The sequence below is a fragment of the Eulemur rufifrons genome, chromosome 21 (genome assembly GCF_041146395.1).
Source record: "Eulemur rufifrons isolate Redbay chromosome 21, OSU_ERuf_1, whole genome shotgun sequence".
Classification (NCBI taxonomy): domain Eukaryota; kingdom Metazoa; phylum Chordata; class Mammalia; order Primates; family Lemuridae; genus Eulemur; species Eulemur rufifrons.
Genome location: NC_091003.1, coordinates 21689448 through 21715234, shown reverse-complemented (window position 1 = coordinate 21715234; position 25787 = coordinate 21689448). Strand labels below are relative to the sequence as shown.

General features: G+C 41.3%; 1 protein-coding gene across 1 annotated transcript in view; it reads left to right on the top strand.

Annotated features, from left to right (window-relative positions):
* SPECC1L (sperm antigen with calponin homology and coiled-coil domains 1 like) overlaps positions 1 to 25787 on the top strand; it is a 142559-nt gene that overhangs the window by 91400 nt on the left and 25372 nt on the right. Inside the window, exons 11-13 of the mRNA XM_069496798.1 lie at positions 5258 to 5341; positions 7619 to 7775; positions 10937 to 11039. Of these exons, the coding sequence (XP_069352899.1) occupies positions 5258 to 5341; positions 7619 to 7775; positions 10937 to 11039 (344 nt within the window). The remainder of the gene's footprint in view (positions 1 to 5257; positions 5342 to 7618; positions 7776 to 10936; positions 11040 to 25787) is intronic.

The window sequence follows — 25787 nt, the reverse complement described above, 5'->3', positions numbered from 1 at the left end:
GGTATAGTGAGCTGAGTTTTTTCTTGTGTTTTGCATATTTTACAATTCTTTGTTGAAAGCTAGACATCTTACATGAACAGTAGATTGACTTTATGCCTTGAAATGAGCACCTCTTTTCTTCTGCTAGGTCTATAAGTGTGGGACTTTGAGTTAATCTACTCAGGAGCTGGGCTGGGTTTGAGGTTTGTTGTTACTGTGATTGCCCTCACTGCAGAAGGGGCTTCCAGTACCTCTAGTATTACTTTGTGTTTAGAGTGGAGACTGGTTTTCCAGAGGGCTTTTCTTAGTGTCTCCTCCGGTTTCAGCTTTAGGCTGTCCTTTAAGGCCTGTCTTACACTCTTACAATGCTCTCAGCTGTGATTTCCTATTTGTTCATTCATTGAAAGCATATTTTCCTTTATAACATTGATCATGTTTGTAATTCCAGCGTATAGGCCATCTTTAGGTAGGTTTCTATTTCTTTTGAGTATGGGTCACTTTTTCCTTTTTCTTTGTATATCTGGTAATTTTGGGTTGTATCCTAGGCGATATGAATACACATTGCAGAGGTTCTTGATTCTAATATGTTCTTCTGCAGAATATTGGTTTTTGTTTTAGCAAAACAATTAATTTGCCTCATTTCAAACTCCAAACTCTCCTGCAGTTGAAATACCTGTTCAGTTATTTTGTCCTTAATTCAACTCTCTGGAATGTGAGTGCTTGTGGATTTCAGAGGTCCGTGAGGTTTGGGCAGAGTTTATATATCAATACAAAATTTGGGCTCCTTTTTTTGTGGCTCTTCCTTTCTGGTATTTTTCCCACCTCCTTGCTTTCCAACAGCTACAGTTATCCCAAGATACGTCCACTGGTTCTTCAGGGCAGCAAGACATGAGTTTTCTATCAACTTTGAGCTGCCCCACTTGGTCTCTACTGGGGCCTCGTTCATGCAAAAAGCTATAAAACTAGGAAACTCACCCAGTGCTATTTTCTTCCAAATGTAGACTCCCTTCATTTTCTACCTGCATTTAGTTTCTCTTTAGTGCCTTTAAGTAGTTGATTTTCATATTTGTTCAAGATTTTATAATAGTTTTCTGCTGGACCATTGATCCATTTGGAACTACTCCTCTATTAACAGAAGTTGGATATCTGGGTTTGTTTAACCCAGACAAAAGGTCCTACTTAAAAAAAAAAAAAAAATTTCCCTCTAATCCCATGACAGATGATAAAGCTTCTGTTTTTAAACCCACGATTTTGCCTATATATTTGATTTGGGAAACAATAAAGGTACAACTACTTGTACCTATTTATTTCTGATTTCTAAAATTAAAAAGAATTAAGTAGCAGATCTAGAAATGCTCATGTTACCTGCAGCTGTCTGTGGCAAGTAAACAGACTATCTCTCTGTTTGGGTTTATCCCTTTATCCGAGTGCTGGGTCTCATCCCCTTGGGCTTTCCAGGAGCTGTTCACCTTATGCTGTCGATCCATTTTCCCCTTTTCCTGCCTTTTCAACTCTACCCTCTTTACTGGCTCCTTCCGTGTTTCCTATGTTAAGAAAAGAAAATGCCCCTCTCTTGCCCACCAGCTACCATGCTCTCTCCCTTCCCCTTGCACAGCCCACCTCCACATCTCTCCTACCTCCACTCGCCCCCCCAGCACATTCTCAGTTCACTTTTGTCCCCACCAATGTATTGAATTGCTCCGACCAAGGTTACCAATAAATATCCTCCATGTCACCAAGTATACGCCACCCCCCATTGGCTGCATCTAATAATTTCCAAAACTGTCTGTTCACTTCAGACTTTCCTTCTGGACTCTCCCTCCAGTGGCCTGCTCCACGTCTTTTCCTGGGTGTCTCAGGGGCTCTCAAAGTCAGCCTGTTCCCATCCCTTCCTTCCACAGTACTCCTCACCTGTCTTCCATGTGCACGTGGCACCTCCTTCCTCTCACTTCCGAGTCCACTTGGTCAGCAAGTAGGTTGACTCTGCCACTTTGAAGAGCTCTCAAATCTGCTTGCATCACAGCTTCACTGGCAGCTCCTGTGTCCAAGTCACCACCCTTTCTGACCTGTGCAGTCTGACTCCTCATCCTGCGTGCACCGTTACCCCTCTCCAATCCACTGCAGCCAGGACAATGCTAACCTGATAAAACCTTCATTGGCTCCCCAGTGCCAGCAGGATCAAGTCCAAAGCATGACTTGCGCTGTCCTGGTCTGGTCCTCTGCCCTGCCTTTGCGGCCTCACCTCGCTCCACTCCTCCCCCTGCCAACTGAGCATCCCTGTCCTTGATTTCTTCTGGTGTATGCTGTGCACTCAGCCGTGAATACTCTTTTTCTTCCAAGCTCTCCTCTGCTATTTATCCTTCCAGTCTCAACTTTGCTGTCTCATTTCCTGACACCAAAGGAGGCCTTTCCAGACCTCCCCTCAAGACCAGGTCACATCGCCTGCTGTGCTCCCAGAGGCCCTGCTACTTGTTCTTTCCTACCAGCCCTCGTCATGATTTTGGTTTTTTGAGACAGTCTCACTCCGTTGCTCAGACAAGAATGCAGTGGTGTCATTATAGCTCACTGGTAACCTCAAACTCTTGGGCTCAAGCAATCCTCCCGCCTCAGCCTCCCGAGTAGCTGGGTCTACAGGCTCACTCCACCACGCCCAGCTAGTTTTTCTATTTTTAATAGAGACGGGGTCTCATTCTTGCTCAGGCTGGTCTCGAACTCCCAGCCTCAAGCCATCCTCCCGCCTCAACCTCCCAGAGTGCTAGGATTACAGGCGTGAGCCACCGCGCCTGGCCCCTCGTCATGATTTTTTAAAATGTCTTGCTTTCGCTCTAAACTCTGACTTCCACGAGGGCAAGTTTCCTGTCTCCTCTCTTCCTTTCTCTGACCTTTGCACCAAACCCTGTGCCTGGCACGTGTGGACATCCAAATGATTTTTGTTTAATGAATGGCTTCAAGACAACAATAGCTCCATATGGCAATAGAATAGGATCTATTACTGTAAAATATATTCCCTCCTGCCTGCTACACTCGATTGTAATACACTAATCTTATTTCCTGAAGAGGAATAAACCGACAGCTTGACACGAAGATGGAAACCAGCCGCTCACTGCAGTGGTAGATGGGCCTGTGTTCTCACTGTGACAAGCGCCTCTGGGCAGATGTGATTCTCACAGTAAAAATACTTCATGAAGTGGCAGCAGAGTGTGTTTTGGCTGTTGAAAATGACCACAAATAACTTTTAAAGGAATAACCTACTTGGGCTTTCAGGACATTTTTGTACATTTTCAGAAAGTAGGCGCTGGAGAGTGTCTGCCGAATTGTGGATGATGTGGATCCTTAGACAAGCCGTGAGCAGGAGACTCAGCCAGTGTTGGGCACGTGTGTCAGCAGGAAATTTCATGAGCTTTTTTCCAATTGTGTGCCTATAGTGTGCATTATAAAAGAGAAAAAGTTAAATACAGCAACTTATAAACACTTTCCTTGTAGGGGATGACCAGGGTTTATGCCTATGTCCACAGCTCACATTCCCTGTTTAGATTTATTTGTCTTTTTAACCTTTGTTTTCACCTTCTTAATTTGTGGTATTAATCTTTAGGGGACTAAGATTTTTAGGGAAATAACCACAGTTTCATAATTGTAGAATGGAAATTGTGATTAAATTTAAAGTGTTGATTTCTACTATTGTTTCCTACTATTTCCGTGTTCTGCTAACTTTGTCAGATTTTGTGCGTAATATGCTCTTCCTGTGAGGATAAATGCCAACTGCTGACAGGGTTCAGAATTCTGCTTGATGCTTGCTCATAGGGCCTTTGCACAGAAGTGATCTTTCTTCGAGAAACTGTGGGCTGTATCTGTCCTGTCTTCATTAAGAAAGTTAGCTCATCCTTCCCGCTCCCCAGGCCTCCAGGGCGGTGAGTCATTACAGCCAGATGTTCCTCATTCTCTTAGGAAAACATATTTTGGAGTGAAAGATTTGCTATCCTTAAGAGATAGTGTCATATGCCGTTACTTTGGACATCCTTATATTTTGAGAGGGGGTTTTGTTTAAATTGTCTCTTCTTAAAAAGAAGCGGTGGACATTCTTGGATGGCAAGGCTGCAAGTCTTCATTACATGCAAGGCCTGGTATCTTCCCTTGCCCGTCACACCCCCACCAACACACCAGGTCGAACACATCTTCTTGTCCTCATGCCTGCCTCCTTGTGTCCTGGCTTGAAGATGGCCTCTTGTCGGGCTGAAGCCCTGGGTGAGAAGTGTACAGGGAGAATCAGCAGGGGCCCCCTCCCCCAGTCTGTGTTTGGGGGACACAGGTCCTGAGGAAGTGATGCTCACCTGAGACCTGAAGGGTGTGAAGTTAGCCAGGCTAAGGAGAGAACGGAGGAGTCGTCAAGATGAGGGAACAGCTTGTGCCAGTGTTCAGGGAGCTGAAGAAACTCTCAAGACAGCTTGTGTACAGAGAACAAGGGAAGAGTAGCACAAGGTGAGGCTGCAGACGGACAGCCGAGGCAGTGTCTGATTGTGTCCTTCCCTGAATCCTCAGAAATGTGTGGCGCTTCCTTGTTGCCCTCAGACTGAAGTCCACGTGCCAGGTGATGAAGGCTGTCCCTCACCAGCCCCTTTCCCTGCTGCCCTCCCTGTTCTCTATCCACCCCATGTTCTAGCCACACTTGGCCTTTATTCTTCTCCCATCTTAAACGTCCTTGTACCTTTCGCTCTGCTTACTGTCTGGCTGAAATACAGCTCCCCACCCCTCTTCTCTGCGGTTATGCCCAGCTCAGTGTCATTGTGCTTTTGAAGCCTTCCCTGCTGCGTGAAATCAAAGTGAATGGCTTCTTCTCTGTGGTTTGATAACACCTTTCCATTCTGTTACTCTAATTGTGCATCCTGACTTGTCTATGTCTGTATATACATATGGCTTCCACACTAACATGGGCACATAAAGGCAAGGCTTTCATTTAGTTTGTGCTTTAGGCCCAGTTGCAATAGTGGATCTTTGACTTTGGTCAGATTGCATCAAAGAGGCAAGTGGCAGTCGTGGTTTAGAAGCATTCGTCTGTGTGGAGTGCCTCATCCCTAGAAATAAAACGTTAAGTGGAATGTTTTATGTGTTCCTTGGCTAGGAGAGTTGTTTTGGATAAACAGGCTGTGGGAAGTTGTGGAAATGCCCTGGATTGGGAAGGGTGAGCCTCGAGGTTGAGGGGAGTAAAACACACCTCCTTGTACGTTTATTACTTTGAAGTTCAGCATCAGATTTCTTCATCACGCCTTTGTACTTTGTGCAGAGCATCTGTTACGCACATCTTCAACCAGCCGACCTGCTTCTCTGCCAAGAGTACCTGCCATGGAAAGTGCCAAGACCATCTCAGGTAATGACTTTTATCTGAAAAAAATTTTTAAAAGACTCTTCCAGAAGTTTTAGTAATAGTACTGAATGCTTTCTCTTTAGACTTATTTGACTCTACTTGCCTCTTTAGCTCTTGAGTTGATTATTTATACCCTGAATTTGCCCTATTGTATCTTCCAAATTCTACAGAGATCCCATTTTTAAAATGTGACTTGAAAACAACAAATCTAGATAGTTCATTTATTTAACAAATATTTATTAAGGGCCAGCATTGTGCTAGATGATGTGCTGAAAATACAGCTTCATACATAGTTTATATAATTGTGAAAGATTAGGGTATTTACTTCAAAGTGTATCATGACTGATTTTGAAGAGTTATTTCAAAACACACCAAAAATTTTCTGGAACTTTTCCAGTATGATAAAGCCGTCCTATAATGATGAATTGGATGGGCTTACTTTGTCTTATGGAGCTAACGCTTCAGTTTATCAATTGTTTGTATTATTTTTTCTTTGTGACCTTTTCTTACACTTAATAGCTCAACTGGGAATTGGACCATGAGAGGAGAAATCCCCCTAACTCTGCCTTGGTGCAGTGACTGTCCCCTTGTGCGTGGAGTGAAGTCACTGCAGTTCTGCATCAGGACTGGCCTTTACATTAGCGGGAAGTCCTGTGATCGTCTATAATTGCCATCTCTGGGCCTTTCTTACGACAGATTTCCTCAGATTCTTTCTCAATCTGTTTCCTCTATTTTATGTGAAATTCTGAGAAGTTTTCTCATCCAGTTTCCTAGTACACTACTTAAAAGAAACTACTGGTTTAAGGCATAAAAAAAACTGACATTGTAAGAAAAAAAGAATAATTATAAAATTATGTCTGCCAGAAATATATAAGCGTGCCATTCTAAGATCATAAGACAGGAGAAAGCATCTGTCCCCTCAGGATCTTTAAAGGCATCTCTTTACTGAGGCAGAGTTGTATTCTGTTTGTGGTTATCCTAAAATCATCAAGAAGACTTTAGCCAATAAAAGGGGACGGTTTTAGTAATCAGGGGAAAACAATTGCTGATGTATATCATTGATTGCATTGAATCAGCCCAGTGCATGGCTCCTGCAGACCCAGCTGCTTCTGAGGTGAGCAAGAATTTGTCTGAGGTCAGGGACTTTGTCTGGTGTGTCACTTGTCACTGTGCTCAGCCCAGTGTCCTGAGCACCTGGCAGTACTCAGGCTGCCTTGCTAGAAAGCTGCTTTTGTTGTGGCTCTATTATCAACAGCTGACGTGGCTACTTAACAGTTCTCAGAACTTTTTGTTTTTTTTTTTTGTTTTTTTTTTTTTTTTTTTGAGACAGAGTCTCACTCTGTTGCCCAGGCTAGAGTGAGTGCCGTGGCGTCAGCCTAGCTCACAGCAACCTCAGACTCCTGAGCTCAAGAGATCCTCCTGTCTCAGCCTCCCGAGTAGCTGGGACTACAGGCATGCACCACCATGCCCGGCTAATTTTTTCCATATATATTTTTAGCTGTCCATATAATTTCTTTCTATTTTTAGTAGAGATGGGGTCTCGCTCTTGCTCAGGCTGGTCTCGAACTCCTGAGCTCAAACGATCCGCCCACCTCGGCCTCCCAGAGTGCTAGGATTACAGGCGTGAGCCACCGCGCCCGGCCAGTCTCAGAACTTTTTGTAATTTTAACAAGGGACAATGTCTTACTATATCAGACTTTCAAAATGAGATTTTTCTAAAAGATTGTTGCTGTTTCCCAGTAGTTGACTTGATACCTTTTGGTTTTCTGCCTCACTGATTTGCTTTTTAAAAAGTGGCCTAACCCAGAATTACGGTGTCTCTGTAGCGAAGCATCTCTTTCCTTTCTGTCCCTTTAACAGTGTTTTTGGCTGAGTTCAGAAGGTTTGTGTTGATTGTAATTGTGGGTGTAGGACAGGGCTCAGTAGTTGCAGGTACTGCTTTAGTTAGTGTTTGGTTTTTAGTTGCACTTGTATTTAAACAGACGTTTATATAGTACTCTCTGTGTGCTTGTAGGTACTTGTAGGGTGGAGAAGACACACTCCTTATCTACAAGGAATGTGGGCTTCAGTGCACGTTTCAACTACTGTCTCTCTTCACGGATTTTTTTTAATGAGTAAAATAAGAAATCTTTATCAGTTATCAGTAAGATAAAGAAAGTTATTAGGTTTTCCTCCCATATGGCAATATCTGTTCTTTTTGAAATCTTCAGAAGAAAAGATCTCAATTCAATATAAAATATTTTTGCCATAAAATGCATAATGACTATTTTTCACAACCAGTATCTCGACGAAGTAGTGAAGAAATGAAACGGGACATCTCTGCACCGGAGGGCGCGTCACCGGCCTCTCTCATGGCTATGGGAACCACGTCGCCTCAGCTTTCCCTGTCCTCTTCTCCCACGGCGTCCGTGACCCCCACCACCCGAAGCCGGATAAGGTAGGGAACAGTTGATATGGGTGGGTTTCACAGGTACCCTTCCTGGTCTTTTGAGAGTAAACGATCAGGTGGTAAAGTAATGGCCTTTGAGCTCTGTGACTTTTCCTTCATTTTGGTTAAGTGATTACTGATCTTCTTTTCTGTGTCCAGAATTGGGTAAATGGTATAGAAGATGCTGACAAAGTAATAAAAGAAATAACTCCTTTGCCGAAGTAGCTGTAGTTTTGTTTTTTGTTTTGTTTTTTTTTTTTAAATTAGAGAATGGTTGAGTGCAAAAGTTAAGTATTGTGAAATTTGAATCCTGGGGTAAGAGTGGAGTGTTAGGGAAGCATCCTAGGAGGGTGGAATTCGAGTGGGGCCTTGAGGGTTGTGGGTGGGGAGGGGCGTTATTGGCAAGGGTAGTAACGTGATGGAAAGTACAAAGGCTGTTTTCAGGACTGCAGGGATGAGGAAAAGTTATAGCCAATATTAAGAAGAACTGAAGGAGGAATAGGAATGAGTTGCAGAAATTTAGCCGTATATTGATTTATACCTTTGAGTATAAATGGAATATCTGGCCTCTCAAACTCAAATTATGGACTTACTTTTAAAGCCCTACCTCCAAGGGGGCCACCCTCTTAGACTAGTGGTCACGTAGCTGTGCACCGTTGGAGCAGGTGGGGAGCTCAGGCCAGCCTGGCTGTGCAGGGCTGTCCTCCGTGGTGGGCTCCTGCATGGTGCGTGTGCAGAGGGCACTGGCTTGGGAGACAGGGCTCCAGTTCTCCTGGCTCCCCCACCAGGACCCGTGCTCTTCCAGGAGGCGTCTCCTGGCCTCAGTTCCTCCTCTCAGAACCAAGATGTTATAAGAAATGACCTTCTAGACCTGGGGGCTCTTTTCTGCAGCATCTCATTGTATCCACAGAGTTTGCTCTACTTTGGTGCTTTTTAAACTGTCTCTGTAACAAAACAGACCCTGTATGAGCCAGAGTAAACTGTTCACATTTATTGTAGTAGTGACTTTCATGTTAAGCATGACAGAGTTTGGTTTTTGTTCTGGGCTTGCCTTTTTGCATTCATTTACATAACTTTATCTTCATTCTCTTTTCCTATATTTAGTGATGTTATAACAGACATTTTTGAATCCTTTAAACCAGCAGTCCCCAATCTTGTTGGCATCAGGGACTGGTTTCCTGGAAGACAATTTTGCCATGGAACGGGTGTCGGGGGAGCAGGGGGAGGCAGAGCTCAGGCAGTGATGTGCGGCCTACAGGCCACAGACTGGTACCAGGCCATGGCCCAGGGACTGGGGACCCAGCAGCTTTAAACCAAAGCAGGAATCTGGGGGGGCTGGCACACAAAAACAAAAATGTATTTCTTCAAGGTAGCAGTCTAACTGCATTTTGAACAAAATATGTTATTTTGCTTTTGATTCTACGATAAATAAAAATTGGTACTATTTCAGTGTACCTCTCAGTTGGAAAAGCTTCTGTTCTAAAGGTGTCCTCTTTGATTTCATAGCGTAATCTGAAGGGTGAATACTGACAGGAAAAATGTGCTGAGGAGTACTAGGCTGCTCATGACATACGAACCTCCAACCTCTAGGACATTTACCAGGCTGCTGAGTTAGTGGTGTCTGGAGCTAGAGTCTCTGCTTTGCTTATAATCACTGAGAAACAGACCAATCTTTTAAGAACAGGCTATTTGTCAAACAACAGGTTATATTACAGAACACTCTCTTTCTCTGAGTATTCCTCAGTATTGTGTTCTGCTTCCAAAGTAGCTACCTAAAGGAAGGACCTGGTGCAGAATGAGTAGGTTTGTAAGCCTCCCCTGCCCCGGTGATTGCAAAACCTTTTTTGATTCAGTGTCTGGTCTGGGGCAGGATATAAATTTATTCTGCCTACAAGGCAGTTGACAGCGCCATACAGTACCTGACATAAAATTTTTAAGAATAAGTTACGTAGGCCGCCGCAGGGGCTCACGCCTGTAATCCTAGCACTCTGGGAGGCTGAGGCAGGAGGATTGCTTGAGCTCAGGAGTTCGAGACCAACCTGAGCAAGAGTGAGACCCCGTCTCTACTAAAAATAGAAAGAAATTAGCTGGACAGTTAAAATTATATAGGAAAAAATTAGCCGGGCATGGTGGTGCATGCCTGTAGTCTCTACTAAAAATAGAAAAATTAGCCAGACATGGTGGTGCACACCTATAGTCCCAACTACTGGGGCAGCTGAGGCAGGAGGATCACTTGAGTCCAGGAGTTTGAGGTTGCTGTGAGCTAGGCTGACGCCACGGCACTCTAGCCCCAGCGACAGAGCAAGACTCTGTCTCAAAAAAAAAAAAGGTTATGTATAGCCATTGATTTTTTTTTTTTTTTTTCTCCCCAAGCTTCTATAATGTGTCTGTCATACAGTAAACTCTGAAGTTCCTTAAAGGGTCTGGGACCATTGCCTAGAACTTGCACAGTGGTGCTCTGTAAGGGGACATTGAATGAGTGAGTTTACAGAAAAATTCCATCTTTTGTGCAAGGCAAAATTCTAACTATTTACAGTCAATAAAGAGTGTACAACTTAGCACTAAATACACCTGAGACATTTTATGGAAGTTGTAAACCTTTTAACGTTTATTCCTGTCTCGTGTCTGTCTAATCTGCTTCCCCCCGTTGTAAGTTTCTTCTTGAAGGCAAGAACTATCTTAGGATCCTCCACCTTGCATAACCTTGCCCTGGGTGTTTATTAGAACTGATTTTAAAAGTGATGAGATGATAAAGGACATAAAAGTTTGGGAACAAAAAGGAGTAAAATAAACCAAGGCATAAAGATTATGGAAGGGTAAGGTAGCAAATGAAAGGCAGCCACGGCAACCTCAGCTGATGCCATGTCAGGTGGTTTTCCCTCTTGTGAGCACCCTGGAATTTCCATGAATCCTAAATGTACTACGTGCTGAGTCTTTGCCACTTTCCATGGGGGTGATGGGTAGAGTCCCTCCGTTCAGATAGCAGAGACCGCTGACAGCAGTGGGTCTGTGGGGCCACAAACTAAAAATCAAATGAATGGAGTGGTATGTGTGCCATTGGATGGCCGTAGAATGCGCACTTGTCCTGTTCAAAAATGCGCACTAATGCTGTTCTTTGGTGCTCAAATAAAACATATGTCAACTTTAGGTTCTGTGTTGTCACTCACCAGGGAAGAAAGGAAGGACCCTCTCTCGGCACTGGCAAGAGAATACGGAGGGTCAAAGAGGAATGCCTTGCTGAAGTGGTGTCAGAAGAAGACCGAAGGCTATCAGGTAATCACGCGGTTCTTTGGCCCCACCTGAGTAGTTGCCAGACCAAGTGCCCAGTGTCACAGCTTGCTCCGCATGTCACATCAGAACTGATGGACCCTAGACCAGATTTTAGGAACGCATCCTCAAAGTCCAGCCTGACCTTGACTGAGCATCACCTGGATGGAAGAAGTTTGCTGCCTTTCCACAGTAGCCTGTCTTCCTAGTACTTTATTCAGCTATTACAGCACTTCCTTAAGTTCGGGTTAAGTGCTTTAGTTGCAGTATCATCTGCTGAGAGTGGAAATATATATATTTTACTTAAAATGAATAGTTTAATTATTGTGTTTATCATATCTTTTAGGTGAGTTGATTTTCATAGCATTTTTCTGTCTCACTGTGCTTTGTGCCCTCGTCATTTTACATCTGAGCTGTTTTCATACTCTGGCCTTTCCTGCATTGTCTATCTGTCTGTCTCTCAGTATTTTATTCAGGTTTTATTTTAAGTGGTGTTAAATATCACTTTGGAAAAGAAGCTCTTATTCTACACAAAATGGAAACTCCTAAAATACAGCCATTATACTGCCAAAAAATGCAGTTTAGATTCTCAGTGTCCTCACATTTAATTTTTTTTTTTTTTTTTTTTTTTGAGATGGAGTCTCGCTTTGTTGCCCGGGCTAGAGTGAGTGCTGTGGCATCAGCCTAGCTCACAGCAACCTCAAACTCCTGGGCTTAAGCGATCCTTCTGCCTCAGCCTCCCGAGTAGCTGGGACTACAGGCATGTGCCACCATGCCTGGCTAATTTTTTTTTTTTTCTATATATATTTTAGTTGGCCAGATAATTTCTTTCTATTTTTAGTAGAGACAGGGTCTCGCTCTTGCTCAGGCTGGTCTCGAACTCCTGACCTTGAGCGATCCACCCGCCTCGGCCTCCCAGAATGCTAGGATTACAGGCGTGAGCCACCGCGCCCGGCCTACTCACATTTAATTTTAGTTAGAGATTCTTCCGAGCATTATATTTTTAAGGTTCATCTATGCCACAGCATGCATTAGTATGTCATTCCTTTTTATGGCCATATACTATTCCATTGTATGGATATACCACATCTTCTTTATCCATACTTCTGTTGAAAATGGCATTTGGGCTAGTTTCACTTTTGGGGGGCTGTTATATATATTACTATTAAAAACCTTTTTTTTTTTTCCTTTTTTTTCTTTTTTTTTTTTTTTTTTGAGATGGGGTCTCTCTATGTTGCCCAGGCTGGCCTTGAACTCCTGGGCTCAAGTGATCCTCCTACCTCAGCCTCCCGAGTAGCTAGGACTACAGGCATGCACCACTGTCCCAGCTTGTTGGGAACATTTGGGTACAAGTTTTTGCATGGACATGTAATTTTCCCATCCTCTTGTCCATCTTCTAGCCTGCTGCCAACTGTCTTTGAAATTATGATCTTCTTATTTCTCTTTAAACTGCTTCATGTGTTTCCCCTTTGCCATTTGGCTAAAGTCCAAGATCTTTGGCTTGAGGAGCCCTGACTCCTCCTCAAAAATTTGTGTGAAATCCCCGGTCTCACCCTGGCACCCAGCGGCCCTGTCTTCTTACTGCCCCTCTTCCATCTCCCATCTGGGGAGTGTCTGTTCTTCTTCAGCTTAGAAGTCGTTGTCTGCAGAATTGTCTTTGCCTTCCACTCCTCCCTGCAGACTTTCGTCCCTCATACGTTGTCCTCCTTCCCCATGGAGCCTGTGGAGCTGGGTTCTTCCTTGATTTAAACTCAGTCCAGTTTAAAGTGTTTTCTATATTTTAGGCATATTTGGGGATCTTCTTGTCTGTAATCTGCTTTCCTTTTGGTCCAAAATCCTGTAGGATCAGCCAGACACAGTGGCTCATGCCTGTAATCCTAGCAGTCAGGGAGGCTGAGGCGGGAGGATCACTTGAGGTCAGGAGTTTGAGATCAGCCTGAGCAAGAGTGAGACCCCGTCTCTACTAAAAAAATAGAAAGAAATTAGCTGGACAACTAAAAATATATATAGAAAAAATTAGCCAGGCATGGTGGCTCATGCCTGTAGTACCAGCTACTTGGGAGGCTGAGGTAGAAGGATCTCTTGAGCCCAGGAGTTTGAGGTTGCTGTGAGCTAGGCTGACGCCATGGCACTCTAGCCCAGACAATAGAGCGAGACTCTGTCAAAGAAAAAAAAAATCCTACAGGTTATTGAAGTTACCAGTTTGCATGTCTGTCTTCCTTTACAGACTGTGTAGAAGGATCTGTCTTTGTCTACCCAGCATCTAGCATCAAAGTCAATCCTCTCAGACCCTGCTGCTGCTTTTTCAACTAAGTTTATGTAATATTCTAAGTTCTTTGTTGTCATTTCAACACTATTCACAGCATGTCCACCAGGAGTAGATTCCATCTTAAAAAACTACTTTCTTTGCCCATCCATAAGAAGCAACTCCTCATCCATTCAAATTTTGTCATGATGTTGCAGCAATTTAGTCACATCTTCAGGCTCCACTTTTAATTCTCATTCTCTTGTTATTTCTACCACATCTACAGTTATTTCCTCCACTGAAGTCAAAGTCATCCATGAATGTTGGAATCAACTTCTTCCAAACTCCTGTTAATATTGGTATTTCAGCCTCTTCCCATAAATCACAAATGTTCTTACTGGCATATGGAATGTTGAATTCTTTTCAGAAGGTTTTCAATTTACTTTGCCCACATCCATCGGAGGAATCACTATCTGTGGCAGCTATAGCCTTACAAAATGTATTTCCTAAATAATAAGACTTGAAAGTCAAAATTATACTCCTTGATCCATAAGCTGCAGAATGGATGTTGTGTTAGCAGCCATGAAAACAATATTCATCTCCTTGTACATCACCAGAGCTCTTGGGTGACCAGAGCAGTAATATTTTGAAAGGAATCTTTTTTTCTGAGCAGTAGGTCTCAACAGTGGGCTTAAAATATTCAGTAAACCATGCTATAAACAGATGTGCTGTCATCTAGGCTTGTTCCGTTTCTAGAGCAGAGGCAGAAAAGATGTAGCATAATTCTGTTTTTTTTTTTTGTTTTTTTTTTTTTTTACATTTTAAATAGAGATGAGGTCTTGCTCTTGCTCAGGCTGGTTTCGAACTCCTAAACTCAAGGGATCCTCCCTCCTCGGCCTCCCAGAGTGCTAGGATTACAGGCGCGAGCCACCGTGCCTGGCTGATTTAGCATAATTCTTAAGGGCCCTGGGATTTTCGGAATGTTGAATGAGCATTAGCTTCAACTTAAAGTCACAGCTGCATTAGCCCCTAACAAGAAGCCAGGCATTGACTTCTCTGTAGCTATGAAAGTCCTAGATGGCATCTTCCAATATAAAGCTGTTTGGTCTACATTGAAAATCTGTTGTGTAGTGTAGCCACTTTCATCAGTGATTTTTAGCTACATCTGGATAACTTGCAGTCATAGCTTGGGAGGCTGAGGCGGGAACTCTTGAGCCCAGGAGTTCTAGGCTGCAGTGAGCTATGATAGCACCACTGCACTTCAGCTTGGGTGACAGAGCAAGACTCTGTCCCTTAATTAAAAAAAAAAAGAAAAAGAAAAGAATTTTTTAGGCCAGGCATGGTGGCTCATGCCTGTAGTCCCAGCACTTTGGGAGGCAAAGGTAGGATTGTTTGAGGCCAAGAGTTGAGACCAGCCTGGGCAACATGGCAAGACCCTGTCTCTACAAAAAAAAAAAAAAAATGAGCTAGGCATGGTGGCGCCTGCCTATAGTCCCAACTACTCAGGAGACTCAGGTGGGAGGATCACTTGAGCCCAGGAATTTGAGGTCGCTGTGAGCTATGATGATACCACTGCATTCTAATCTGTGCGACAGAGTAAGATCCTGTCTCAAAAGTGAAAAAGAACTTTTCCTTTGCATTCAGAACTTGGCTACTTGTTTGGCACAAGACGCCTAGCATCTGGCCTATCTCAAGTTTCAACATGCCTTTCTCACTAAGCTTAATCTTCTCTAGCTTTTGATTTAAAGTGAGATACATGCGATGGTTCCTTTCATTTGAACACTTAGACCCCATTGTAAGCTTATTAATTGGCCTAATTTCAATATCATTGTGTCTCAGGGAACAGGGAGGCCTAAGGAGAGGGAGAGAGATGGAACGGCCAATCCGTCCAACAGTCAGAATATGCGCAACTCTGATAGATTAAGTTCACTCTCTTACATGGGTGCAGTTTATGGTATCCCAAAACAATTATAACAGTATCCTCAAAGATCACTAACACATCACCGTAAAAGATATATTAATGAAAAAGTTTGAAAAATTGTGAGAATTACCAAAATTTGACACAGAGACATGAAATGAGCACACACTGTTGGAAAAATGGTGGAAATAGATGTGTTCAACACAGCATTGCCACAAATCTTCAGTTTGTAAAAAACAAAATATCTGCAAGGCACAGTAAAGTGAAACACAAACCAAAATATGCCTGTAGTGAATGTAATGGGATACTTTGGAAATTCATTTTTAGGGAAGTGGTTCTCAAACTTGTATGTATACAGATTCCTAAGAACCACCCCTAAAAGTTTGCAATTTGGGAGATAAAAGTGAGACCCTAGAATCTGCATTTTTTGACAAGTACCTCAGGTGACTGATAGACCATGCTATTGAGAGTCACATATAGAGTAGTGATTAAGACCTTGGACTTCAGTCAGGTAAGGTTTGAATGTCAACTCTGCCCCTTATTGTATGACTGTGAGCAAGTTACTTAGCCTATTTAAGCCTGACTTTCCTCTTTTGTATAATGGAACAGTCAAAAAGGCATTCAGGCACAGTTCCTGTAATATACTGTGTTTAATAGATTTTTAATTGTTATAGGCAAAGCTCAGATATTGCAGATTTGGTTCCAGACCCCTGCAATAAGGGATACTGAACTAAAGGGAGTCACATGAATGTTTTGGTTTCCCAATACATAAAAAATTATATTTACACTATATTGTAGTCTGTTACATATGCCGTAGCATTGTCTTAAAAAAGATGTATATCCCTTAATTTAAAAATATTTTGGGGCCGGGCGCGGTGGCTCACGCCTGTAATCCTAGCACTCTGGGAGGCCGAGGTGGGCGGATCGTTTGAGCTCAGGAATTCGAGACCAGCCCGAGCAAGAGCGAGACCCCATCTCTACTAAAAATAGAAAGAAATTATATGGACAGCTAAAAAATATATAGAAAAAATTAACCGGGCATGGTGGTGCATGCCTGTAGTCCCAGCTACTCGGGAGGCTGAGACAGGAGGATCGCTTGAGCCCAGGAGTTTGAGGTTGCTGTGAGCTAGGCTGACGCCATGGCACTCACTCTAGCCTGGGCAACAGAGTGAGACTCTGTCTCAAAAAAAAAAAAAAAAAAAATATTTTGTTGTTAAAAAATGCTAACAAAGTGAGCACATGCTCTTGGAAAAATGGCATCCATAGACTTGCTCAATGTAGGGTTGCCATAGATCTTCAACATGTTAAAAACACAGTATCTGTGAAGTGTAATAAAATAAGTTGTGTCTGTATATTCTTCCATGTTGTTAGGTATCTTCTAGTAACATAAGCTTTAAATTTTCCTTGACTGTTACTTAAATTGAATAATTTTAGGTAACTATAAAGTTCCTCCCCCTTAATTATGGAACTTTGTCATGCATCAAGTGATTAAATGGAGATAATTCAAGCATTAAATCAATGATTTAACTAATCTCTCTTGGTTCCTTCCTATTTAAATTCTCTGATTCCATCATCTTAAGATAATTTGCATTGTGTTATGTTAAAAAATACATATATACAAATTAATTACTACACTGAAAAATTTTAAGTTTTTTCCATTTACGCAGGGCACAGAGTGCAGGAGGAAATGTGATGCGTGCGGGGGGTTAACCATACATAAAGGAAACCTTTTTTGTACACTGGATGGTCTGTGCTGCAAACCCAGTTCCCCTCTTTCTCACATCCTATGGACACTTCTGTACGATATGTGTGTGTGGCTTTCCGGAGGCGGAGGCTTAACTTTTGTTTCCTGTGAGACAGATGTCTGTTCTTGCCCTTTAAAAGTGGCTGGTTCTTTTGTTTCAAATTCTATAAGTTAAAATTGGACAGTCCGAAATGCATAATCTTTTTAAACTGAAAGATATGTCTTATAGAGCTCTTAATTGGTCAAGAGCCACATAGGAAGTGCCAGAGCCCTCTCCCTGTCTAGCTGTGTGGATGAGAACACCATCCTTTGGCGCTGGCAGTTTGGGTCCAGTCTTTTGGTCTCTGACTACTCACTATCTGCAGGAAAGGGCAGGTTGTGCCACTTGACCAGCTCAGGAGAGCAGGAGCTGTTACGTGACACTTAGCACGTACTGCTTTCACCGGCCCCAGATGGATCATTAGTGCTTGGACTGTGCATGCTTTATGTCGAAGAAGCTGTCTAATCAACGGAGATAGATTCCCTAATACCCATATCATCTTCCGTTAACTCTCTTAAGAGTCATCCTAAAATTACTGTGCTGATCACTGTAATTTCATTAACCATCCATTACAAAATAAGCCCTTTGAGTTTACCTTTTATCTAACAAATACATTTTTCTCTTTTAAATTGTGCCCTGCCACTTATTAGTCACTGAAGTTTCAGAACACTACAATATTAGCGTTGAAAGGGCCTTGACGTCTGGTTTGCTGTCAGGTTTGCAGATGTAGGACTGTCACCCCGCAGTATAAATGGCTGCCTCAAGGCTGTGTTGAGTCCGCGGTGTTACATGAACAGCTTTCAGTACTACTATATAGCTTTAAGGGCTAGATCTTCCTTTTCTTGCTTGCTTGCTTGCTTTTTTTAAATTGATGCCTCAGTTTGTACATTGTTATGTTTTTAATTTAAATATGGAGTTAACTCAGTAATTCTTAAGAACTTACAGTTAGAAGCAGAGATCCCTGTTTCCTTACCTCTGAAATTTCTGCTTTCCAGAAGCAACTACTTTTAATTCTTTAGAGATTGATGATGCAAGGTTGATAATACAAGCATAACCAACCAGGTAATAGAGAAAATAATTTATACTTTCAGTAAACCTTTGGTTTTAAATTTTACATTGAAGAGCTTTTGTTGTATCATTATTTTCTTGTTCTGGGAAAACGTAACTGAATACAATCAAGAAGGCTCTAAAGGTTAATTTGAGAGAGCTTCATTTTGGATGAAAAATCTCATTGTTTTCTGATAAAATGCCAGACCTAGAAATGCATTGGTTAAATCTAAAGGATAATGAAATCACTTAATCTAGAACAAGATAGTGTTAATAAATGAACAAAAGATTTTAGTACTGCCTGGGGTAATTTAATCTCAGATAAGCATTGAGAATGCAGTTTCATTGAGGGATGTGCTTCATTAATGTGTGGGCCAAAGAAGAGAAGATTAGACGTTTCTTAGTGAAGATTAGTGAATTAGGAGAATTGATGGGCTGGAATGGTTTAGAAGTCATGTTTTTATGTGCTTTGCTTTACCTGCATTGTAGCCTTTTTTTCTTAATATAAAAGTTAATTAATCAAACACACAATAGCTCTGTGTCGGGTAGTGTGCTGAGTGTCGAAACAGATCAGGAAATACGAGTAGTTCCTATTCTCAGGAAGCTTAGGGACTGGTCAGGAAACTGTACATCAGTAATTAAAACTCAATACGGACTTCTGCTTATGGTTATAATGGAATATCAGACTAAACCTCTGCTGAGACTATTAGAAAAGCTGTTTGTTTTTTTTTGTTTTTTTTTTTTTGAGACAGAGTCTCACTCTGTTGCCCAGGCTAGAGTGAGTGCCGTGGCATCAGCCTAGCTCACAGCAACCTCAAACTCCTGAGCTCAAGGGATCCTCCTGTCTCAGCCTCCCGAGTAGCTGGGACTACAGGCATGCACCACCATGCCCGGCTAATATTTTTTATATATATTTTTAGCTGTCCATATAATTTCTTTCTATTTTTAGTAGAGATGGGGTCTCGCTTGCTCAGGCTGGTCTCGAACTCCTGAGCTCAAACGATCCGCCCACCTCGGCCTCCCAGAGTGCTAGGATTACAGGCGTGAGCCACCGCGCCCGGCCTAGAAAAGCTGTTTAAAATACAAAAAAATAAGTATCTTCGAAGGCACTGGGGACTAACCAAGGCAGCCAGGACAAATTTGGCTGAGCCAAACTGAAAAACATATTAGAGTTGAGCCCCATATCTACCCTTGCTTTTTTCCCCTGGGGCATTTGCCAGCTCCTGGCATGGGGTAGAGGCCAGACAGAAAGCAGTGGTCCAGAGCTTGTTTCAGAATCACTAAGTAGGGAGACCAGAATTTGAATTGAGAGATTCTGAGGCAGCCAAGATTTGAGGATCCCAAGATCCCAGGGAAAAGACAACCTCAAGGGTAGTGAACTTGGCAGGGTGCGGTGGCTCACATCTGTAATCCTAGCACTCTGGGAGGCCAGGAGTTTGAGACCAACCTGAGCAAGAGTCAGACACCCTGTCTTTACAAAAAAAAAGAAAAAGAAAAATTAGCTGAACGTGGTGGCGCATGCCTGTAGTCTTAGTCACTCAGGAGGCTGAGGCAGGAGGATGACTTGAGCCCAGGAGTTTGAGGTTGCAGTGAGCTGTGATGATGCCCTGGCACTCTAGCCCAGGCAACAGAGCAAGACCCTGTCCCCCTACCACACCGCCCCCCCCCCCCCCCCCCCCCCGCAAAAAATAGTGAACTCAACATTTGACTTTGCTTTTGCTGTCAGGGTAGCTTTCAAATCCTGAGATGTGTAGGGCTAAAAAAGAAATTCAGCAGAAAGATAAATTCAGTAGAAAGCTATTACCAAGAGACTAAAAACTTAAGTGCAGTTTTTGTTCTCACGGTACTAGGGAGATAAAAATTAGATTTCAAGGCTGGCCAAGGAGGAGTGACCCTGGGAAGCACTCCAGGTTTTCAGCTGAGACCTCAAAAGAACTGTGCCTTACAAATAAAGGTTGACCGCAAGTTAACAGCTTGGAATTCAGCTTCAAAACTTTTACTGATTGGATCGAGGTGATCAGCCCTTATCTTAGTTGCCTGCGGGAAGAGACCTAAAACCTCTCTGGAGGGAGATGACATCATCCAGACCCCTACACTCTGATACACGGCATCCGCATTCCATCAGAAATACCGGGCATGCCAGTAGACAGAATCAAATAAATGAAAATAAGGGCAATAACAAGTAATAGGAAAAGAACTTCAGGTGATCTAGATATTGAAATTTTTAGGCCTTTAAAATAACTGATTAATATGTTCAAGAAAATAGATGAAGAGAGAGAATTTTACCACAAAATTGGAGTCTATAAAATAGAATCCAATGGAAATTTTAGAACTAAAAAATACACTAGCTCAAATTAGGAACTCCAATACATGTGTTTAACAGTACACTAGGCACAGAAAAGATTTGTGAATTGGAGGAGGATTCATCAGTAAAAATTACCCACAGTGAAACACCAGGAGATGAAAGGATGAAAAATACATAAGAGAGTGTAACAGACAAACGGGGCACAACAGAAGGTTTGGACATACAGGATTGGAGTACCAGCAGGAGAGGAAAGGCAGGGATAGGAGTGTCATATAAAAGTGCTAAAAATCGAAGACAATGAAAAAAATCTTAAAATTGCTAGGAAAAAAAAGATACTGGTTTCAGAAGAGTAAGATTGGCACCCGATTTCTCAATATATCAACAAAAAACAGAATTTGTCACCAGCAGGCCTATTCTGTAAGAAAAATTAAAGGAAGTTCTTCTACCAGAAAGAAAATAATCTCATAGGGAAATAAAATTTTAGGAGAGAATAAAGAACAATGGAAGGAATATATAAATGTAAATGAATATTGACTGTAGTATAATAGAAATGTCCTATTTAAAGATATATATATAGGTTGGAAATACAAGACAAAAGGGCCTGAAAGGTTGGGAAGGGAATAGTAAATGTAATTAAAATGTTGTAAGGTCCTTGCATTGTCCATAAAGTTATGAAATTATTAATTTATCATAGACTCTTAACAAGGGGTTTCATACTATAAATCTCTAGGACTGCACTGTCTGATACAGTGGCCATTGGCTGTGTGTGGTTATTAAACACTTAAAATGTGGCTATTCTAAATTGAGATGTATTGTGATTGTAATATACACACCAGATTTTGAAGACGTCGTAGTACGGAAAAAAATGTAAAATATCTCATTTTTTAAAAACTCATTATGACTGGACGTGGTGGCTCACATCTGCTGTCCCAGCACTTTGGGAGACCAAGGCAGGAGGATCGCTTGAGCCCAGGAGTTAAGGCTTCAGTGAGCTATGATCGCAGTGCTGCACTTTAGCCTGGGCGCGACAGAGCAAGATCCTGTTTTCAAAAAAAAAAAAAAAAATACTGATTACATGTTGAAATGATCATATTTTTAATATAAATAAATTAATATTATCTATCTTTTTTAATGTGGCTACTACAATATTTAAAATTACATATTGGTAACAAAGCAGTAGTAAAAGAATGGAAAACTAAGAGGCTAATAGAGGGGAGAAATAGAATATTAATAAATAATAAAACAACACAGATTTATTATTTTACAGTTCTGTGGGTTAGAAGTCTAACACAGGTCTTACTGGACTAAATCAAAGTGTCAGCAGAAGTGTGTTTCTTTCTGAAGGCTTCTGGGGGGCAGAATTTGTTTCTTGCTGTTTGCAGCTTATAGAGGAATCTACGTTCCTTGGCCTGTGGCCCCTTCCTCCATCTGCAAATCCAATGACAACTGGTCAAGTCCTTCTCATGTTGCATCATTGTGACCTTAGGTTACCTGCTTTTACAGACTCGGGATCAGATTGGATCCACTGGGACTATTCAGAATAATTTCCCTTTCCTTAAAATCCTTAACTTAGTCACATCTGCAAAAACTCTTGCCTTAAGACAAACGTATTCATAGGTTCCAGTGATGAAGACATTGATATCTTTGTGGGCCTACCACAGATCTTTAAAGTTACCTCTTGGGGGGTGAGTGTCTAGGATTTGGTTGTGTGGGTTTTTTTAGACAAATTTATTGAGCTGTAATTCACATACCATACAATTCACCAAGCTACATTGGACAATTCAGTGGGTTTTAGTATATGCACACAGAGTTGTATAGCCATTATCACAATCAATATGAGAATATTTTCATCACCTCACAAGCCCTATACCCATTAGCAGCACTCCCCATTTCCCACCCCAACACTTTGCAGCTCTAGGCAACCACCACAGATTTGCCTATCCCGGACGTTTCATGTCAACAGAATCAGTCGTGGTCATTTGTAACTGGCTTCTTTCACTTACCACCGTATTTTTGAGTTCTCATGTTCTTCCGTGTAATGTGTGTCAGTGCTTAACACTTACTTACAGACGAATAATATTTCATTCTGTGTATATAATGCATTTTGTTCATCAGTTGATAGACATTTGGACTGTTTCCACTTTTGGCTGTTAAGAATAATGCTATTGTAAACACTTGTCTACAGGTTTTTGTGTGGATATGTTTTAATCCCTATTGAGTATATACCTAGAGGTGGAATTGCTGGGTCATAAGGTTATTAATTATGCTTAGCTCTTTGGGGAACTGCTAAACCATTTGCCAAAGCAGCTGCACCAATTTACGTTTCTACCAGCAAGACACACGAGTTTCAATTTCTCCTTATCCTCACCAACACTTACTATCTATCTTTGATTTTAGCTGTCCTAGTCGGTGTGAAGTGGTATTTCACTGGTTTTGATTTCCCTTTCCCTACTGCCTAATGATGCTGAACATCTTTTATGTGCTTACTGACCATTTGTGTATCTTCTGTGGAGAAATGTCCATTCAGATCTTTTGACCGTTTTTTAATTGGGGTGTTGTTTTATTACTGAGTTGTAAGAGTTCTTTATATATTCTACATCTCAGTCCGTTGTGAAATAAATGATTTGCAAATCTTTTCTCCCATTCTACATATTATCTTTTTACTTTGTTGATGGTGTCTTTTGAGGTGTAAAAGTTTTTAATTTTGATGAAGTCCAGTTTATCCATTTTCTTTTGTTTCCTTTTTGTGTCATATCTAAGAAGGCTTTGTCTAACCCAAGGTCACAAAGATTCACTTCTCTGTTTTTCTCTAAGTGTTTTACAGTTTTAATAAGCATTAAAAGTAAAAAACATTTAGATCTAGGATCTATTTTGAGTTCTTTTTTGTATGAGGTGAAAGGGAAAGGTCAAACTTTGTTTTTTGCATATGGTTAACCACTTGTCCCAGCACCGTTTGTTTAAAAAACTGTTCTTCCCCTTGAATTGTCTTGGCACTTTTGTCAAAAATAACAGACCATAAATGTGAACATTTATTTCTGGATTCTCGATTCTATAGGGTTCAGTTTTGATTGATTGATACAAAGGTTCTTTAGTATTCAAGAGCCAATATTCTGTTAGGGAGGGAAGGATTTCTTTAAATTTTCTGAAAAGTGGTTTTTTTGGTTTTTTTTTTTTTTTTTGTAATGCATTAATGAAGAGACAAGTATTTCTCATCTGTATGTATAAAATACATCTTTAAAATTTTATTAATTAGGATAATGGCACATTCTTCATATTGGGATGTGGATCCTTGGAGAATTTTGTTAGCACTATACTTTCATAATTTCATGGATCCCAGGCCAAGAACTCTTGATTTAGTAAAAATTATACTTGCGGTTCTTTCAACAAATATTTATTGAGTGCCTACTACATGTTAGGCGTTGTTCAGGGCAGTGGAAATATAGCAAAATAAATATATCAAAAAGCTCTCTTGGCTGGGTGTGGTGGCTCACACCTGTAATCCCAACACTTTGGGAGGCCAAGGTGGGAGGATTGCTGGAGCATAGGAGTGGGAGGTTACAGTGAGCTATGATTATGCCACTGTACTCCAGCCGGCACAACAGAGAGAGACCCTGTCTCTTAAAAACAACAACAAAAAACTCTCATCAAGCTGCTTGCTTTCAGCAATGTTTTAGTGTATTGCAGCCTCCTTGGTAGAATTCCCCAGTGAAGCTATCTGGGCCCAGAGTTTTCTTTGTAGCAAAGTTTTTAACTACAGATCCAATTTTTTAAATTGATATAGGGCTATTTCGGTTATCTGTTTCTTCTTGAGTGAGCATTGGTTGGTGTCTTTCAAGCTTTGGTTGTGTCTGTTTCATCTGAGTTGAATTTAGTGACTTAAAATGATTCATGATATTATTTTTTTTTTTTTTTTTGAGACAAAGTCTCACTGTGTTGCCTGGGCTAGAGTGCCATAGCGTCAGCCTAGCTCACAGCAACCTCAGACTCCTGGGCTTAAGCGATCCTCCTGCCTCAGCCTCCCAAGTAGCTGGGACTACAGGCATGCACCACCATGCCTGGCTAATTTTTTCTATATATATTTTTATCTGTCCATATTATTTCTTTCTATTTTTAGTAGAGACGGGGTCTTGCTCTTGCTCAGGCTGGTCTCGAACTCCTGAGCTCAAATAATCCGCCCGCCTCAGCCTCCCAGAGTGTTAGGATTACAGGCGTGAGCCACCGTGCCCGGCCATGTTATTTTTAATATCTGTAGAATCTGTAGTGTTGTCTCCTCTCATTCCTTATATTGCAATTTGTGTGTTCCCTCTTTTTTCCTGATTAATCTGTCTAGAGATCTGTCAAATTTATATTTATCTTCTCAGAGGACAAGTTTTTGGTTTTATTTTCTCTGTTATTATATATTTTATTAATCTCTGCTCTGACCTTTATTATTTCCTTTCTTCTGCTTACTTTGGGTTTCATTTGCTGTTCTTCAGTTTCTTAAGGTGGAAGTTGTCTTGAGTTGAAGCTTTTCTTCTTTTCTACTACAGACGTTTATTGCTATAAAATTCCCCCAAGTACTGCTTTATTGGCATCCCACAAACTTTGCTATGTCGTGTTTGTATTTTCATTCAGAATACTTCCTAATTTCCCTTTCAATTTCTTTTTTGACCCATGGGTTATTTAGAAGCGTGTTAGTTTCCAAATACTGGAGGACTTCCCAGAGTTCCTTTTCTGTTACTGATTTCTCATCTAATCCCATTGTGCTCGGAGAACACACTTTCTATGACTTGAATGTTTTTAAATTTATTGAGACTCATTTTGGGGCCCAGAATATGGTCTATTTTGGTAGCATTCCATGTGCAGTTTGAAAGAATGCTATTAGAGAAATGTTCTATAAATGTCGATTAGACCAGAATTAGATCACATTGGTTGGGAGCATTATTCACATCTTCCTATGTTTAACTATTTTTTGTCTACTTATTCCTTCAATTGTTGATAGAGGGATATTAAAATCTCTTGACTATAATTGTGGATTACTCTGTTTCTCCTTGCAGTTCTAACACTTTTTGCTTTGTGTGGTTTGAAACGATTATTAGATGCATAAATGTTTCAGATGATGTCTTCTTGAGAAACGTACCCCTGTCGTTAAGAAATGACCTTCTTCATCTCTGATAATATTCTTTGCTTTGAAATCTACTTTGATAATAATGTACTCACTCTGGCTTTCTTTTGATTACATTTAGCATGATATATTGATAGGTATATATTTCCAGTGCATTTCTTGCAGGTGGCAGATAGTTCAGTTCTACTAGTTTTTGAAGTTATTTTCTTAGTGATTAAGGATACAACGTCAGTCTCACCACAGTTAAGGCTTTTCTGACTTAATTTGGTAAAATATAGCAGCTTTGCTCCAGTCTAGCTCCATTTCCTCCTCCTTCCTTTGTGCTGTCATCATCATATATATTACAGTTAT